Source organism: Chionomys nivalis, chromosome 5, assembly GCF_950005125.1.
Source record: "Chionomys nivalis chromosome 5, mChiNiv1.1, whole genome shotgun sequence".
NCBI classification, from domain to species: Eukaryota; Metazoa; Chordata; class Mammalia; order Rodentia; family Cricetidae; genus Chionomys; species Chionomys nivalis.
The window spans coordinates 92,884,983-92,902,488 of NC_080090.1; the positions used below are offsets into that span (position 1 = coordinate 92,884,983).

At 41.9% G+C, this 17,506-nt stretch overlaps 1 protein-coding gene across 4 annotated transcripts in view; it reads left to right on the forward strand.

Annotated features, from left to right (window-relative positions):
• The window catches only part of Nckap5 (NCK associated protein 5), an 843,848-nt gene that overhangs the window by 344,087 nt on the left and 482,255 nt on the right, over positions 1 to 17,506 (forward strand). For all 4 annotated transcript variants that reach the window (XM_057769610.1, XM_057769613.1, XM_057769611.1 and 1 more), the window contains one exon: positions 11,532 to 11,665. In XM_057769610.1, coding sequence (XP_057625593.1) covers positions 11,532 to 11,665 — 134 coding nt within the window. The remainder of the gene's footprint in view (positions 1 to 11,531; positions 11,666 to 17,506) is intronic.

Here is a 17,506-nt window from a genome sequence, read left to right on the forward strand (position 1 = left end):
GTCAAGCACAGATATTAGATGTTTTCAGAGCTCCCGAAGTCTTTATCCCTTCTCCAGAGCACAAACTGAGATTTTCATTATCGATGGCTGCTATCAAGTTTCATTCACTGTGGGCAAAGGGGTATCAAGTTGGTTTTGTTTCTCAATAACCAGAAGGTAGTTACCCAGCACCAAAATTAGAATGTCAAAAAATGAATACAGAAACAACAACAGAGATAGTGGATCACCTCCTAGAAGAACACTTTGGGTTGACTCCCCATCAACGGTAGATCTCGACTGGGGTTCCACAAGTGATACCACATTCTGCCTCCCTACCCTTTTGGGTTTCTTCTCTGAGATACTCCATCTCCTGCCTCAGCTTCCTGAGCGCAGGCGGTGCTGCGGCTTGATTGGGATATACACATACATATTTTTCATTGACCGTCTGTGTCCCAGCTTCACAATGAAGGGTTTATCTGAGCAGCTGAGCAGAGACAGCAACCTGGAAAGTCTTGAGTAGTCAGCATCTGTAACCTATTAAAAATATGCCAACTCCTGCACAGGGGTGATCTTATACTTTAATTGAATTGTAATATTCTTTTTGAAATCACTGCATCTCTTTATATGTTTGTGGGCGCATGTGCCACAGTACACACGAGGTAGCCAGAGGGTGACTTGTAGGAGTAGGTTTTACTTCTACTGTTTGATAGGCTATCAGACCAGTGCCTTTACCCACTAAGTCATCTGGTAGGACCACATTGTGATATTCTTGATCTCTCTCTCTCTCTCTCTTTCTCTCATATATATATATATATACACACTTAAACTTTTTTTTTTTTTACATTTTACAGTCTCTAACAAGGTCTTAGGAGAGAGAGACTTAAATACATCAGCTGGTTTAATAGATGATATGAAAATTTACTAGAAAAAAGTCCTTAGTGAGGCTGCCAAATTCTAGATCCCCGAAGTCATATTGTCTGCACACAGCCCCTGATCCCTGCCACTCCCCTGCTCTGCTACTCATGTGCTTGTAGCCTTAGGTGCTGCGTAATCACAGAAGAAGCAAACAACAAGGAAAGGACTGAATTGGAAACAGTGCCCACCGCCCGCTGTCCCGTGTTGTCCGTGAATGCTGTGACCACAGTCTGTAATATGACGAATGTGTTCAGAACTCAGCTGGCCTTCATATTAAATTGCCATATGTAATGTTAGGAATAACTTTCTCTTATTTTCATTCATTTAATGTGCCCTATGATTCTTCTCCCCATTCCTCCATGAGTAAAGAAGGCATGCTTTTGTTACTTTGATCATTGATTGTTCTCTGGCTGTCTCCTCCATACTTACAAGTCCCTTTGATCCTTTCATCCCCATAACCCTCTGTCACCCCTTCCCCAGTCCTGATGAACCCCATCTCCCATAATGTCCCCACAGAGTTTAATTACTGTTGCCTGCAGGCTGGGTGGAGCTCAGGTAGCTAACGGTAAGTGGCCCCACTACTGGAGAAAAGGTCCTTCCCACATCACCCAGCAGCCATTGTCAGTAGTTCCTCAGGGAGGGCTGGACCTCCTCCATCCATGGCGAAATGTTGATAGGCTCAGTCTTGTACCGAGAAACACGGCTACGATCAGTGCATGTGCATAATGGCTATGTCTTACCCAGAACATGTCTTTTGCCCCTCATCTTCCCATCATCTGGCTCTTGAGTTCTTTTTGCCACCTCGTCCATGAGGTTTCCTGAGCTTTTAAGGAGGTGATATAGTTGATCCATTTAAGGCCAAGCACACAACAGGTGATTATTCTCAGCACTTGAACTGGTTATGAGTCTGTATATCAGGTACTTCCCACAAGGTGTCCTTAAACGTGACTCTCCTTTTGTTGTTCTGAGAAAGTTGCTCCTGTAGGACAGATTGGCTTCCAGCTGACTTATGCCGACCATAAACTTGAAACCCAAGTCCTCCAGCGTCTACCTTGGGAGTGTCTGGGATTCTCGGCATATATGCCTCTGCAAGCCCATCCTGGAGGGTGACGGGGCGCAAACCTAGGGCTCCTGGTATACTAGGGCAGCAATCTCCCCACTAAGCTACTCCCTAGCTCTGAGGTATACTTTTAAAATCTGTCTGCTTCCTTATCTCATACACTGCTGTATAGCTGTTGATACCAGCTATAGTGTTGTTGTTTCAATGTTTCTAACCACAGTCTTGTTGCATAGATAGATAAATTTTATATTAAAAATAAAAATAAAGCAGTATCTCTGTGGTATAATGTCTATTTATTAACAACTGCTTGTAACTTATGTTCACTACAGTGAACTCTGTCATTAGTGGGTCCTTTATAATTCCTCCTGACCTCAGAGGTGAAGCCACTGTGGTATGAATGGCACACCTGTTCCTTAGTTAGCAATTACTAAATGGAACCTTCAGCATCGTGCATGTTCAAACTGATTCTTTGGTAATAATTCCTGGGGATCTTATGCTCTATAAAACATGTTTGTTGAACATTATGAATTCTCATACTTGTGAAAGGGAAGTAGTCCTATTTTATAACATGCAAAGCCCAGGAAAAAACCTAGATTTTAGCATTATGATTTCCTGAAAAGGAAAAAATTCCTAGAAAGATTTTCAGGATATTACTATCGTGATATTGAAAACCTTTGATACTTGTGTTTACTGTGCCATATTCAGGCACAGAGTTAGTTCTGAGCTCATATTTATGTTTATGCATATACATATAGTCATTTATAAATGCAGGAAAAGGGGGAACATATCAATCTCCCCAGCCTGGATGCAGGAGTCCCTATTCCTTGGTAAGCCCTCTCCCCCCAGCAGTCTGCAGAGAATGACTTTAGGAGTGGATTGACCTTTGTGCTTAGCTAGAGAGACCTGGGCGGTACGTGGTCACCCTAGAAAAATAAGCGTCTTATAGAGCCTTTTTGTTCTTAACAACCTAAAGCACTTTCCAAGATTTCTGTTTCCCTTTGATTGTAAGTTCTATAGCAAGGGAAAGGTACTGATGTCTCCTGTGGTAAGGTAACTCCTGCTGGGTTCAGTCAGGTCTGACAGAATGTTCCAGAAGAAACCACTTGTGAACGAGAGACAGCTAAGCATTCAGCCAGGAGTGGGAACCAGGGGAAAGCTAGGAATTACAAAGCAGGCCCCACCCAGCATGGTTCCCAGCACTTGTTTAAAGTATTCACAGTAGACCTGTGGATAGACCATGCGCAGTTCCCAGTGAGCTTCCGTGTCTGGCTACACACTAGGCAGATGTTCTGTGGTGTTGACTCCAGTCCCTGCTGGCATGTTTTTATGAATGGTGTTTATCATGTCTTCATTTGTTCCCAGCTGCTGTCACTGGGGACTAGCCCTACAGTATGACATTATCCTTCATTTAAATGATTGGTCAAGGGCCAAATATAGCCAGTCAGGGAACTGAGAGATAAAGAGGCTATCCTATAAGCATAAGGACCTCAGTGCAATCCCAGAGGACACACAGATACACACACACACACACACACACACAAAGAAAAAAAAAAAACTTGCCCAAATTTCAGCACCAGGGAGGTGGAGACAGGAAGATCAGGAAGATTCCCAAGGTTTTCTGGCCAGTTAGCCTTGCCTGATTTGGGAGTTGCAGGCTCCTGAGAGACCAAGTTTCAAATATAAGGTAAAGAGTGATTATGGAAGATGCCTGGGTTTTACCTCTGACTTTCATTGACATATGCACACACACACAAACACACACACGCACACATATACACACTTGCATAAATGGTTTCTTAGATGTTTTTTGTAAGAGAATACATTTTCCTTTTAATTAATAAACTGCATTGATTTACTCAGCTCACATCTTAGTGTTTCATGATTATTTTTTTTAAGTAAAAATGATATTTCCATAAAGCTTACCTCCAAGATTAGCACAGACTAAGTTTTCAGTAGGAAATCTCTTCACCTTCTCCTAAGGCAGACAGTTCCGTGAAACAGAACACCAAAGCATTGAACTGTAGCTTGCTCACGATTCCATGACGATCATTTAACTGTTCTAACTGACCTTTTCATGATAAAATGTGAAAGTTTGCATTTCCTAACAACCATGAGGCAAATTGCGGGAAATCATTTTTTGTTGTTGTTTTTTGTTTTTTAAATTTCTTTTATTGTTTTAAAAACAAAGTATCTTTTTATTTTACATACCAATTCCAGGTCCCACTCCCTCCCCTCCTTCCATTCCCTCCATCTACACCCCACAACACCCCCCAACCACTCCTCAGAGAGAGCAAGGCACATTGCCTTGGGGAAGGTCCAAGGCCCTCCCTACTATATCTAGGCTGAGCAATGTATCCATCCATACAGAATAGGTTCCCCAAAAGCCAGTACAAGCAGTAGGGATAAATCTTGGTGCCACTGCCAGTGGCCCCTCAGTCTGCCCCAGCCATGCAACTGTCACCCACATTCAGACGGACTAGTTTGGACATATAATGGTTCTTTCCCTGTCTGGCTGGAGTTGGTGAGCTCCCATTGCCTCAGGTAGACTGTTTCAGTGGGTGTCCCCATCATGGTCTTGAGCTCCTTGCTCATATTCTCACTCCTCCCACTCTTCAACTGGTCTTTGGGAGCTCAGTCCAGTGCTTAGATATAGGCGTCTGCCTGTGTTTCTGTCAGTTACTGGATGGAGGTTCTTTGGTGACATTAAAGATATTCATCAGTCTGACTACAGGGCAAGGCCAGTTCAGGCACCCTCTCCCCTATTGTTCAGGGTCTTAGCTAACCTGACACTGAAAATCATGTTTTAAAAATTGTGAAATTTCTCCTAGAATCTGTCCACTCTAAAGTGCTAGATGCTGGTCCTGTAAATACCAGGTCAGTTGTTCCCAAGGCTTTGTTTGAAGAAACAGCTCTATGTAAAGAAAAATCTCTGCAAGACAATGGGAAATGTGAAGGCCATCTGGAATGTTCTCCAGATGAATAAAAAGCATTTGTGGGAAATTAATATTAATTGCCAGGATCCTGCAAGCCACTTTGTGGCAGTCTTAAACGCTTCAGCAGTAACTGGTACAGTCAGATGTTGACATTATAATTATTCTCTTATTTTAGAAGAGTGAATAATTATCATAGCAAACACTCTAATTTCCCATACACATAATTACACCCATTCACCGAGGAAAGACAGGAATATAAAGATTCCTAGTCTAAATAGGCTTTTTCCTCTCTCACTGATCTACAAAACCAAGGGGGCCGAGCAGAGTGAACGGAAAATGTGCAATCTTAATAAATGCAATTGCAAATGCTCTGGAAGGAGAGTCCTGGAAGAAATGGAATTTATGATTTAATAATTAATGAGTGAAAGTGACTGATCAGATGAGACGAATATCAAGCTAGATTTTTATTCTGTGGGCTAGGGGGAGAAATCTGTGGACGGAGCACAAAAACAACAGAGTCAACTGTATGAATCTTTTAAAACAAAGAACATTTGTATTATCCTCAGTATCAGGATTCAGACTCAAAGTGGTTGCTGACTGTCAACTGAAGGAAGGTGGTGGGAATCGGTGTCAAGAGGATGCACTGAACTTAGATAGTACTTACTGCAGGGATTTGGACCACTCAGGAATGTGCTACTGTGATGGGCAGGTTCTTACCAAGCAAAAGGCTTATTCTCCTCAACACAGCTGCATGTGGAATACGTAGCCAACAATAGGATGATATGTAGTTCTGAAAAGCAGAGCTAAGCATCGAGCTAAGACGATGACATGTATATAAGACTCAGGACACTTTAAGGTCAGGGAAGTAAAAGTGGGGGGAAAGGATTAAGTATTGTGGATGCCATCTTCTGGGAAGGACATAGTCTTACATGTTAGCTCACAGCAGCTGTGATTACCCACACAAACCCTACACAAATTGAGCCCATCAATATTCTGCCAGGGATCTGCAAGGGCTCTCAAAGCTCGACCCCTCCCTGAGAACCTGTAAGCAGGTAGTTAACAATTAGGGAAGGCGGTGTTTTCTTCAGTGGTGTGCTTTTGGTAAGTTTTCTATAGTCTTATAAATAACCCCTTCCCTCATGCTCTTATAAGCAGCTCTAATGATGTTCAACTGGTTGTGAATAATAATTTAATAAGGACATGAGGTACAAGGGGACCTCATTGAGAAAGAGAATCAGTGGAGAGGGAACAACAGAAGGTGAATTTGATCAAAATACCATATATATATATATATATATATATATATCTCATAGTGAAACAATTATATATAATTAAAATGTGCTAAGAAAATGAAAGTGTATCAGAAGGTGGGATACACTGTAGGTAGACATGATGTAAGAGAGACCTTAAGATTGAGAAAATATGGCAGGTGTTAACCTTCATGGGAAATATACTCAAGGTTCAAGATTGGAAGATAGAAGAGAAAAGACCTCTGAATTCTGTGTAATATGGATCAAAGAGAAATACAGCATTTCCAGGTTTAGTACAGAGCCAGATCAGCTACAGAATACATCAGTTCTTCATTGGTCCTTGTGTGTATAAATAGGGAAGGAGCAAGGGAGGTGGAGGTGAAAGCACAAACATAAATCCAAGGCCACTTGGTTCTGAAAGATGTCCCAGAGTATCCCTCTCCAAGTCCAGACTGCTGAGAGACTGACCCACTGCCCTCTTATGTACAGAACATACAGACTCCAAAGCAAAGAAGTGGGAATTTAAGAATTCAGTCAAGTATGGAGGCACTTAATAAAATTGATTTCCAAGAATTCTCAAGAGAATAAAATAATTAACAGCTACTGTTAATTGTGATCAATTAACATGACAACAGAGAAATATCTGTGACTAAAGTAGAAGAATGTATCACAGACTTTATAAAGGAGCCCATTGGCCAGTAAATGAAGTACTTACTGTGTTAAGAAATGAGCCTTTGGACCAAGTGAATTCAGTGGGAAGACTGGTCTGTGAATACAGCGTGTCTGGATTAGGCAGCTGGCTGTAGACCGCAGGTTTACCATCCAGTTTGTTTGTTAGCCAATGTCTTGACTACCTTGGTTAGTCCCATCATCATCATCATCATCATCATCAGGTTTTAAATTATTTATAACGAAATGGTTTTCTGGAAGCTTGTTGAAGTCAGAAAGACAGTGAAGCTGAAATCCCTACAGAATAGCCCTCCCCAGGGCGTGGAACCATTGTGTATGAATGACACTCACAAATGACAGAAGCTGCCATTGCTTTCTTGTGGTAGTCTCTGGCTTCTAGGGTTCACACCAAGAATGAATTCTTTGTCTCAGTATCAATAAGATTTGGTGTTTTTTTCTCTCTAAAACTCATATAGACCTGTCATCCCTCTAGAGTCTGCTTTGTCATTCCCCTTCACCGTGACATGTTGTTAAACACATACCTTTCCTTGCTCTGCATTGGCCAAGAAAAACCATACATCTCACTCATCCAATGACCTGAATCAGGAGGTCAGTCCCTTTTGATCATTGCCATGGGACACCCATGCTGACTGACCCTGACCCTAGTGTGTGCTACCCCAAGCACATCATCTGATTGAGATTGTGCTTCTTCTCTTGATAGTCCTGGTATCATTAGTAATTATATTTTTCCTGCTAGTGTTATGACTGGGCTTAGGGGTGTATAAAATATGAGAGCTGGAGAGAAGCTTAACTCTTTAGAGGTGGGTCTGTACAGACTAAGTATATTTTCCAAGTGCAGAGTCTCCCTACCTGCTTATGGCCATATCAAAATATCTGGCAGAAAAACAACTTGGGGAAGCAAATGTTTATCTTGGCTCACAGTTAAAGTATACATGGTGGCCAGTCATGATGTAGGAGTGTGGGTTAGCTGATCACATTGCACCTGTAGTCAGAATGTACACAGTTGAGTGTTGCTTCCCAGCTCACTTTCTCCTTTCTATTCAGCTCAGGACCAGAGCCATGGGATGTAGTCATCCACCTTCAGGATGGGTTTCCCCACCTATATCAACCTAATCTAGAAATTCCTTTATAGACATGCCCAGTTTGTCTCCTGGGAGAGTCTAGGTCCTTTCAAGCTTCTGATATCTTCCACCAAGGCTGAACAAGGAAGTCATGGGAAAACCAGTGACAGCCTAGGCGATTAACCTCATAACTTCTTTATTGCATGAATTAAGATGCTTGTAATGTTCAAAATGTGCATTATTTTACATACATAATTTTATTTTCTACTTTTCTGTTTTTATATGATGGTATCAAGAACATGGATGTGATGATGTTATATGATGAATTAAAATCTACCATTTTGCTCTTCATTCAGAATTCTAATTGATAAGTAAAATGAATGATTGTCTGGACACAATGAGAATTAGCATTTCTCTTTGTGTAATGCAAACATCTGTTGTCATTACTTTGTGTGCAGAGTTTTGTGTCTGGAGTTTTCCTCCACCACTTGCCGCTGTATTCCCTGGAAAGGAACCCCTTGCTGATCCCCAGAGCTTGTTCAGCAGGCTAGTATAACTAGCCACCTTGCTCTGACCATCACACTTAAGGGACAAGTACTTTATCCACTGGGTCATCTTCCAGCCCAGAGATTTCTTTTGCTTGAAAGTTATTCATATTATACGACTCACCTGTGGCTTTTCCTGTAGGGCTCTCCATCAGCAAAGAGAACCTTTGAGATGCATCCACTCGTTCATCTTTCCTCTTTGCCCTTGAAATCCCTGCCTACCCCAGCCTGCTCCCTGTTCTCATTTCTGTTATCTAAGTCACCCTTTTGTCCCTCCTCTCCCTTTAAAAAGTCATGTTCTGTGTCTTTTTTTAGTTAGACTGAAAGCTGCGTCTCCCTCAGGTGATGTTATCAGCACTGTGGATAGATCCTGTACGGCTTCTATCTGTGCATCACAAAATCTGATTCTGATTCTTCTGTTACAGCCAACAGTGCGTGCTTTAAAAAAATCAATGCTGAAGTTCTTTATCTGCATCTCAACTTCTAGAATGACCGAATCTTTCATAACTAATGGAGATATTGAATTCAGAGGGCTTAGGGGGAAAAATACATTGCAATTTGTGTGAAAAGCAAAAATGGGACTGCAATTAGATGCTGTAACTATAGCTTAATTTAGATCCATTTGACATTGGTTTGATAGAAATTTGTAGAGAGTTTTAAAATTAAAGCTAGCTTTTTTTGTAAAAACATTAGTTTAATTTCTACACTGATGTATTTGACTTATAGAACTCTATGTGTGTGTGTGTGCGTGTGTGCGTGCATGTGCACACGCCTGTTTCTATGCATGTGTGGAGATAGGAACCCATCCCTCAGTAGATCCTTAGGGATCTACCTGTCTGTGATGTGGGATTTTTCCCCTGTATGCTGTGATTAACATTAATAAATAAAGAACTGGCTTTGCCTATAGCAAGGTAGAACTTAGTTAGGCAGAGAAAGCTAGACTGAATGCTGGGAGAGAGAAGGCAGAGTCAGAGAGAAGCCATGGAGCTGCCAGCAGAGACAGACATGTTGAAACTTTGCTGGTAGGTGATGCACAGATTAATAGAAATGGGTTAAATTAATATGTAAGAGTTAGCTAATATGATGCTAGAGCTAATGGGCCAAGCAGTGATTTAATTAATATAGTTTCTGTGTGATTATTTCAAAATCTGGACAGTCGGGAACCAACAAACAGCCTCCTTCTACATGTCTGTGCCTCCCAACTGTGCCCAACTTCTTTTTTCTCATGGTCCCTGAGAGGTCAAACTCAGCTGCTCATGCTTGCAAAACAAGCCCTTTCATAACTGAGACATCTCTCCAGCCTGTCTTACGGACTTCTAAGAGAAGAAAGCAATTATTGAATTAGATTTTAGATAGGAAGAGTGAAAAGGACATGTGATTGGTAGGACATTTCTAGGTACATTGGGTGTTGATTGATAATCACATGGAGATACCTTTGGCATTTTGAACTTATTTTTTTTAATTCAGGACACCTTTTGACTGAGATATTTTTGTATGAACACAGGTATATAAAACAAAAAAAGATAATGACTATAAATCATAGTTATTTTTTAAAAACAATTCTTTGATGTATATATAATTTTACTATCTACTGAAAATGAAAGGAAATGTTCATACTCATGAAATGGACTTCCTTGTTTATTTTGATGTAAAGAATTAAAACTCCTGGCTAAATATTTAATACCATCGTACACAGAATGTTTTCAGGATTGATGGGTATTTTGGCTTTGTATTGATCAATGCCGAGTGCGGTGCTTTACATTAATACACAGCATAAAATGACAAATTATGTCTACATTCATTTCAGTAATTTCTAGAAATTCTGTCCTAATCCCCAGCTATAATTCATTGAATTCCTTCTTGTAGGACACTCGATGGCAAGAGTTAAGCATCCTGACATAGTCCAGGGCAGAAATGTGGTCAGCACATGCTGAGAAACAGTGACAGAAAACACCCCTGTCCCCTGTGACTAAAGCATTTTGCTTCTGTAGCAGCAGCAGACTGTGCGTGTACAAAGAAACACTGCCATTGCAAATCAGGGAGCTTTCAGCCTGAGCCAAGGTGTTCAGGCAGTGTCCCTTGGTGCCGCAGGTCAGGACAGTGTGTGCAGTGCACAGTGTGCATGCCGTGGCTTCAGAACCAGGACCACAGGGAAGCTGCAACTCAGCATGGACGCGGGCTACCACAAGTCCTGTGGATTATTTATTTGATATTAAATTAATTTGGTTGTTGAGCATTCATAAATGTTTACTGTCCGACAATCTCAGAAGATATGGTCTAACTGAGATTCTTGGCCTTTCTATGCAAACAGAGACTCTTCCTTTAAATGATATTCCCAAGATTGAAGAGATAAAGTCATTTTGAACAGACAGTGATGTTCTATATCAGAATGACTTTGACTTTGATGGGAGTGTAGGGTCATAGTTTGTTACAAAAGACAACTTAGTTTAATGGAAATAATTTTACTAACAGAGACTCATCCAGGACTCAAATTCTTTCACCTTCTGGCTTCTGTGATCCTGTGCGTGTTTATGCTTACCCCGTGAGGACCCATATGGTGTCAGAGGATGGTACTGACATATGTTCCCATCACTGTAGGTTTTGATCCAGAGTCTCTCACTGAACACAGGTCTTTGCCTTTACAACTAGAATGCCCAATCATCAAGCTCCCTGGGTCCACTTATCTCTGCTCCCCAGCACTGTTTTAACAAGCGTTTGTGGCTATGACAGCTTTTATGTTGGTGCTAGGGATCTGAACTCAGGTCCTCTGCTTACTCGCAAGGCAAACCTTTTATCCACCAAGCCTTTCCTCTAGACCAGGGTTTTTATGATCTTGAATACATGTGTAGAACTTTGATCTTTTGCTTCCTGGTATACAACAAGAGGTTAATAACAGAATTTACCTCACAAAACTGTTACCATCATTTCATATGTGTGTGTGTGTGTGTGTGCCTCAGTGTGTTCATGTACATTTTATGTCGCTAGACTAGTAGCTGTGACTACGAAGCTCAGATTAGCACTTAAGAACCAACAGCTCTCCTTTTGTCTTGTCTGGGCACGGACACCTTCTGAAGGCCATGCCTTTGTGTGTTTCATAGCATGAGAAGCTGATACATGAGTTGGAAGAGGAGCGACACTTACGGCTACAGAGCGAGGAGCGGTTGCGGGAGGTGACCCTGGAGTCGGAGCGCAACAGGATCCAGATGCGTGGCCTGCAGCAGCAGTTCTCCAGGTACTGTCACTCAGTGAGCACACTGCTCCTGGGGTCTCGCCCCCTCTGCACAGTTACACCTCAGACTGACTTTCTGAATGCAAGCTTTTGCTGCCTTCAGAGAGCGGTCCAACAATTCCGACCTTCTATTCTGGCCAAACCATTCCCTTCACAGCTTGGTTAATCCTCTGGATTTTGACCTAACAGTTGAGGTTTGTTAAAGATGGTTGTCTTTTCTTCTCTGATGCCGTCCCAAAGTGTTGCTGAGTGGGTTTGCTATGGACTTGTCTGTGGGTGTGCCTGTATATAGCCAGCTAGGACAACAGGATTCTGATGGTTGTCTTGGTACTGTATCATCATGTGAATCTAATTAGTTGGTAAATTCTTATTTTTTCCTAGGTAACCAAAAATAAAAAGTAATGGGTTTATTTCTTTCAAAAAGGTGAGATTGCTTGGGGCAGGTTTTAAAAATGTATACTGTTCTTGCAGAGGACCCAAATTCAGTTTTTAGTATTCACATTAATCAGGAGCTAAGAATTTCCTGTAACTCCAGCTTGAGGGGACCCACTGCCCTCCTTTGGTTCCTTTGGGCACCTTTACTCATATGAGCATCCGCAACAACAACGCACACACACACACACACTTACATAATTAAAAATCAAATTTTTAAGAAAGACATAACTACAATTTGAAAGAAGGTTTTCAAAACGGAAGCCCATCTTAGACCTCATTTTAATACAGTCAGAAGTTTTAAATTCTCATCAGTTAATATAGAGCCCAGTGACGGCACAACTTCCTGTGTTAAAATCTATTCAGTGCTGAAGGAGAAAACACAATTGTGCATTGAAGTCCTGAGTCCAGGTTCAGTTGTCCTATGAGGGACAATCCACTTTCCTTAATTTGCCTGGAATACTGTTTTATTCCATGTTCCTATACTGAGGTCGCCCTAGGCTGTGACATGCTTGAGAAGTTGTCCTAAAATGATAATGTTCTTCGATGCAGTGTGGGTACCTATGCCTCCATCGTGAAGCTCTGTATAACAGTTGGCTATTTCCTTCTCTCCCTCCCTCTTTCCCTCTGTCTTGGTCTTTCCCTCACATGCCTTGGCACACGTGTGAGTCAAGGACACCTTTATGTGTTAGGCCTTGTTTCTCACCTTTTCTGAGACAGCATCTCTCATTGCTTTTCCCCTCCTGTGTACGCCAGGCTGGCTGGCCTGTAGGATTCCTAGAATTCTGTTGTTCCTGCTTTCCATTTCCCCATGGGGGCACTAGGAATGCAGACTCATTGGCTCTGTTGTCTGCCTTTATTTGGGTCCTGGGGGGTTTGAACTTAACTTCTTACACTTTGACAGCAATTGCTTTACCTATTGAGCAGTCTCCCCAGCCCCCACACTGAGTTTTTATATGTCTTGCAGAGAGAGATCTCAGTTCAGCCTTGAGATCATTTCTCGCTGTGCTAAAACATACCGTGGCTGCTCATGTCCTTGGTTTGGGGGCTTCAAAGAACACGGCAGCGAGGATTGATGACTCATCTGTATTCATCACTATAATTTAATACTCTGTCAAACTCACGAAATTACTCAGGTGGTATAGAAAAGCATCAATAAATACTTTAACATTTCCATGGCCCTCCCCTCCCATTCCATAACTTATGCCCCCTTAGCCTTACTTCTTCTCTGTGTGAACTCTCACTGCATGTGAAGCAGCCAGTAGTAACAGAGGCTCTCCAGTTCAACTTGAAGCACTGCTGTGGAATACTTACCATTTTAATGATGCAGGAAAGAAGGGGGCGGGGCTCACTCTTTGCACTATCTAATTGAGACGTCTCTATATTCAAGCTATTGATTTCCATGATGGGCCACAGAAGACACAGTAAATTATTTTCATATGCTAGTAGGTGATGCTAGGCCACCAGTTGTAAGTCAAATGACAATCCCACAGAAATCTGAGTTACACAAGAGTCCGAACTCTATCCTGGGATGAAAGAGAAGATAATTATATGTACAATAAATAGCAGTTGGTTTCCCGTCCTGCTTTTGTGAGTATATTTCCCACTATAATCAGGTTTCTTATGTAGAGCTTAAACGGCCTTTAAAAGGTCAACTACAATTATAGTCAAAGAACTAATAGAAATCTGTCGGGGAGGGGGCATAGATAACAGATAATTACATGATAATTTGGGATCATTGAACTATTTTGATGGCCTTTCACACTTCAAACTTTAGTTTTGAAGGCATTGCTAGTAGTGATTGTTTATATAGCTTTGTTCATGTCTTTGTAAAGTCCTCGGGGTTGAAGAACACACCTTTGGGCATGTTTGGCAGTGGAATGGTCATATAATGATTTACATGGTAATCCAAACTATTATATTGGACTTTTAAACTTAAAAATACTTATCTTAATTATGTGCATGTGTCTGTGTGTGGGTGTGTGCACATGACTGTAATGCCTGTGAAGGCCATAGAAGGACACTGGATCCCCTGACGCTGGAGTCATAGACAGTAGCAGGGCACTGACTTCAGGTCCTCTGTAAGAGCACTCCTTGTTCTTAGCTGCAGCGCTTCCTCTTTAGCCCTCAAATTTAAAACATTTCCATTCATAATGTTGTCTTTTCCCATCCCGAGTTGACAGTTCTCTCTTACAGGTGTAAATAACTTGGGTGTTATAATATGTTTTCCATGGTCAGATGTTAATTTTTAAATCATTAGTGTGCTAATTCCTCTGAGATTTCTATGATTTACAATGGAAAGTTGGTTTACAAGACAGCTGCTGACCGAAAGGCTGGCTCCTACAGAGAAGCCATACCCTAGGTTCTCAATGGAAGAAGGTAGAGGACTTATAAGCTCACATGCTCACATCTGCTCCTTTACCTAATAAAGTGCAAAGTAGGCCAATAAAGAAGGTGTGTATTCAGATGAAACTTCTCCCATCAGTGAGGGAGCCCTCCCAAAGGTGAGTTCTTAGACACAGTGGCAGTGTTATAGTGTCTCTTGTGTGTGTCATTATGTAATCGAAGACATTTCCCAGATGTGATGGGGTTTAACCCATGGCCTGGTGGTGTACATGACTGACCATATTTTATGACAGGTTCATGCTGTAACCACGTACAGTTCTGTAATTGTTCTCGGCTCCTTCCTCCTTTAGCTGTGTGTTCAATGTGTGCTTCTCTAGTTAACGGTACTGTGTGTTCAACGTGTGCTTCTCTGGTTAGCGGCACTGTGTGTTCAACGTGTGCTTCTCTGGTTAGCAGTACTGTGTGTTCAACGTGTGCTTCTCTGGTTAGCGGCACTGTGTGTTCAACGTGTGCTTCTCTGGTTAGCGGCACTGTGTGTTCAACGTGTGCTTCTCTGGTTAGCGGCACTGTGTGTTCAATGTGTGCTTCTCTGGTTAGCAGCACTGTGTGTTCAACGTGTGCTTCTCTGGTTAGCGGCACTTAGTGGAGACAGAGCCTAGGACATAGCTTTTCTTTCTCGGTAGAGATGATGGTGGGCCAAGACACAGGCTCATTACATCACCTCAAGTTAGTGAAGGGTTTGTGCCTCGTTAGACTCACCTGGAGGGTCACTTGGAGGACCATTGTTCCCAATGGGCCAATGGGTGGGTATATTACCTTTAATAAGGGACTGTGAAAGATCAATTCATGAAGAAAGCAGCAGCCCTCCAGAGTACTGATCTCACACAAATCCTTATATGAATCACACATGCATTAGACTTGGTTCCTCAGGAAACAATCCAGTGAATCCATGAATTATTCTGTAAGCTGCTGTTCTTAGTTCTTTTTTTTTATCAGTGTGTACATGTGCATGGGTGTGTCTGTCTGTCTTTCTGTATGCGGGAGAGACATGCATGCCACTGTATGTGTGTGAAGGTCAGAGGACAACGTTGTGTGCTAGTAATCACCTTCTGTCTTGTTTGAGACAGGGTCTCTTGTTTACCTCTGCATACCCCAGGCTAGCTCACCGGTGAGCATCTGGGTCTTCCGTTGCCATCTTCCACCTCACAGTAGAAAGGCTTGGATGGCAGAGAAGTGCTATTACATTCACCATACGTGACTTCTGGAGACCCTGACTTGAGCCCCCACTCATGTGGAGCATGCCCAGTGAGAGCTTTGCCCACTGAGCCATCTTCTTAGCTGGACAGCTACTTGTCTATCACAAAGGACCACTTTTGTTATGTACACATCAAGAACAAAGAACAATGCAAATGCAGATGAAGAGGTCTTACTGTGGCTGAGCTGGGGATGAAAGAAGAACTTAGTCCCAACTCCAGGCATGCAGGCTTGCTATTTGTTAATGGGTTAGCATGCTGTGGCATGAATCATCAGATGACATTAATGATTGCATAGAGCTAATAGTTATGTCTGGGTTTGTTGCCTAGCAGCTCTGTGCCTCGCTGTTTGTCACTTTAAATTAAAATTGGTTTAGTAGACTCAGCATCTGTCAGGCATATTTTATAAACCATTTCCTGTCAGTAAATGATAGCATGCCTGAAGCACCAGAGTGTTTCCTGTGTAGCCTCTGAGTGTTCCCATTGTGTGTGTGTCAGTGCTGTGCATCGGAGCAAAGGGAGCAACCATCCTTTGCCACTCTCCAGCCATCAGGGGAGTGTCACCTTCAAGCTCTCACTCCCTTCATTCCAGGTTCTTTGCACCTCTTCTAACCTTCTTCCCTATCCCTTGTCTTCTTCCTTGAAGCTGTTTCATTCCTTACCGAATTGGAGCTTTTCTTGTCACAGTTGACTGCTACACATAAGTGCAATTGACTACATGTTGAATTCATGAGGCCACAAGGAGTTAATTTTATCATTTACCTCATTCAAGGGTTACTGTTCCCATTATCAGCCCTTAAGAATTTATATGATCCTCAGGTTTTTTTTTTCTGTCCACTAAGGAGTGATAGGGAGGTGACTTAGAAGTGGGTGCAAAACATTATATATATATATGTGTGTGTGTGTGTGTGTGTGTGTGTGTGTGTGTGTATATTAACATATCTTGAATATTCTTTCTTTATATGGGTCACACCTATATTAAAAGTGCATCTTGGGGGCTAGGCAGATAATTCAGCACTTGCTACTCTTGCAGACTATCTTAGTCTTAGGAACTGTCCTAAGAACTATGCTGGGAAAATCACAATTGTCTATGACTATAGTTCTAAGGGATCAAAGGCATCCTCACACATGGGCTTACACCCCCACACACACACACACTTATAAATAAAAAGTCAATCTTAAAAAAAAAAACTTGAAGAGCAGCTTCCCTAGATCTCTTGTAATGAAGCATGAGAACAGGAACCATCTGTTAACCTCTGACCAATCAGCTGACTGCTCTTCTGTTCTCTTCCCAGACCATCAATGATCTTGATTTAAAACTTCAAGCATTAAAACTGCTAGAAGAAAACATAGACAGTGCCTTACAAAATGTAGGCGTCAGAAAGGACTTTCTGAATAGGAATTCCTTGGTGAAGAAATGAAGGGCAATTTGTCAACTTGGCTCCTAGCGTGGCTTTCCTGGATGCCTTATTCTTTCTGGTGCACATAGAGGGTGATATTATTTTCTTTTTCATACAGGTTTATAATGTTTATTTTATCTTATTCACACCCACTTCTCCCTTTCAACTTCAAGGCATCCATTAACTCATCTCTTTATATCTTTTCTTAAAATCGTTTTTGTCACAAATATCCCACTGAGTCCAGTTAGTGCTGCCCATATGTGTATTGGTATGTGGCTGTGCACTGGGGTATGGGGAACGTACCATTGGCCATATCTGTAAAGAAAAGTGGCTCTCTTCCTCAGTGGTCGTTACTGCCAATAGCTCTCAGATAGGAGCGGGGGTCCTTGAGCACTCTTCCCCATTCCACACTG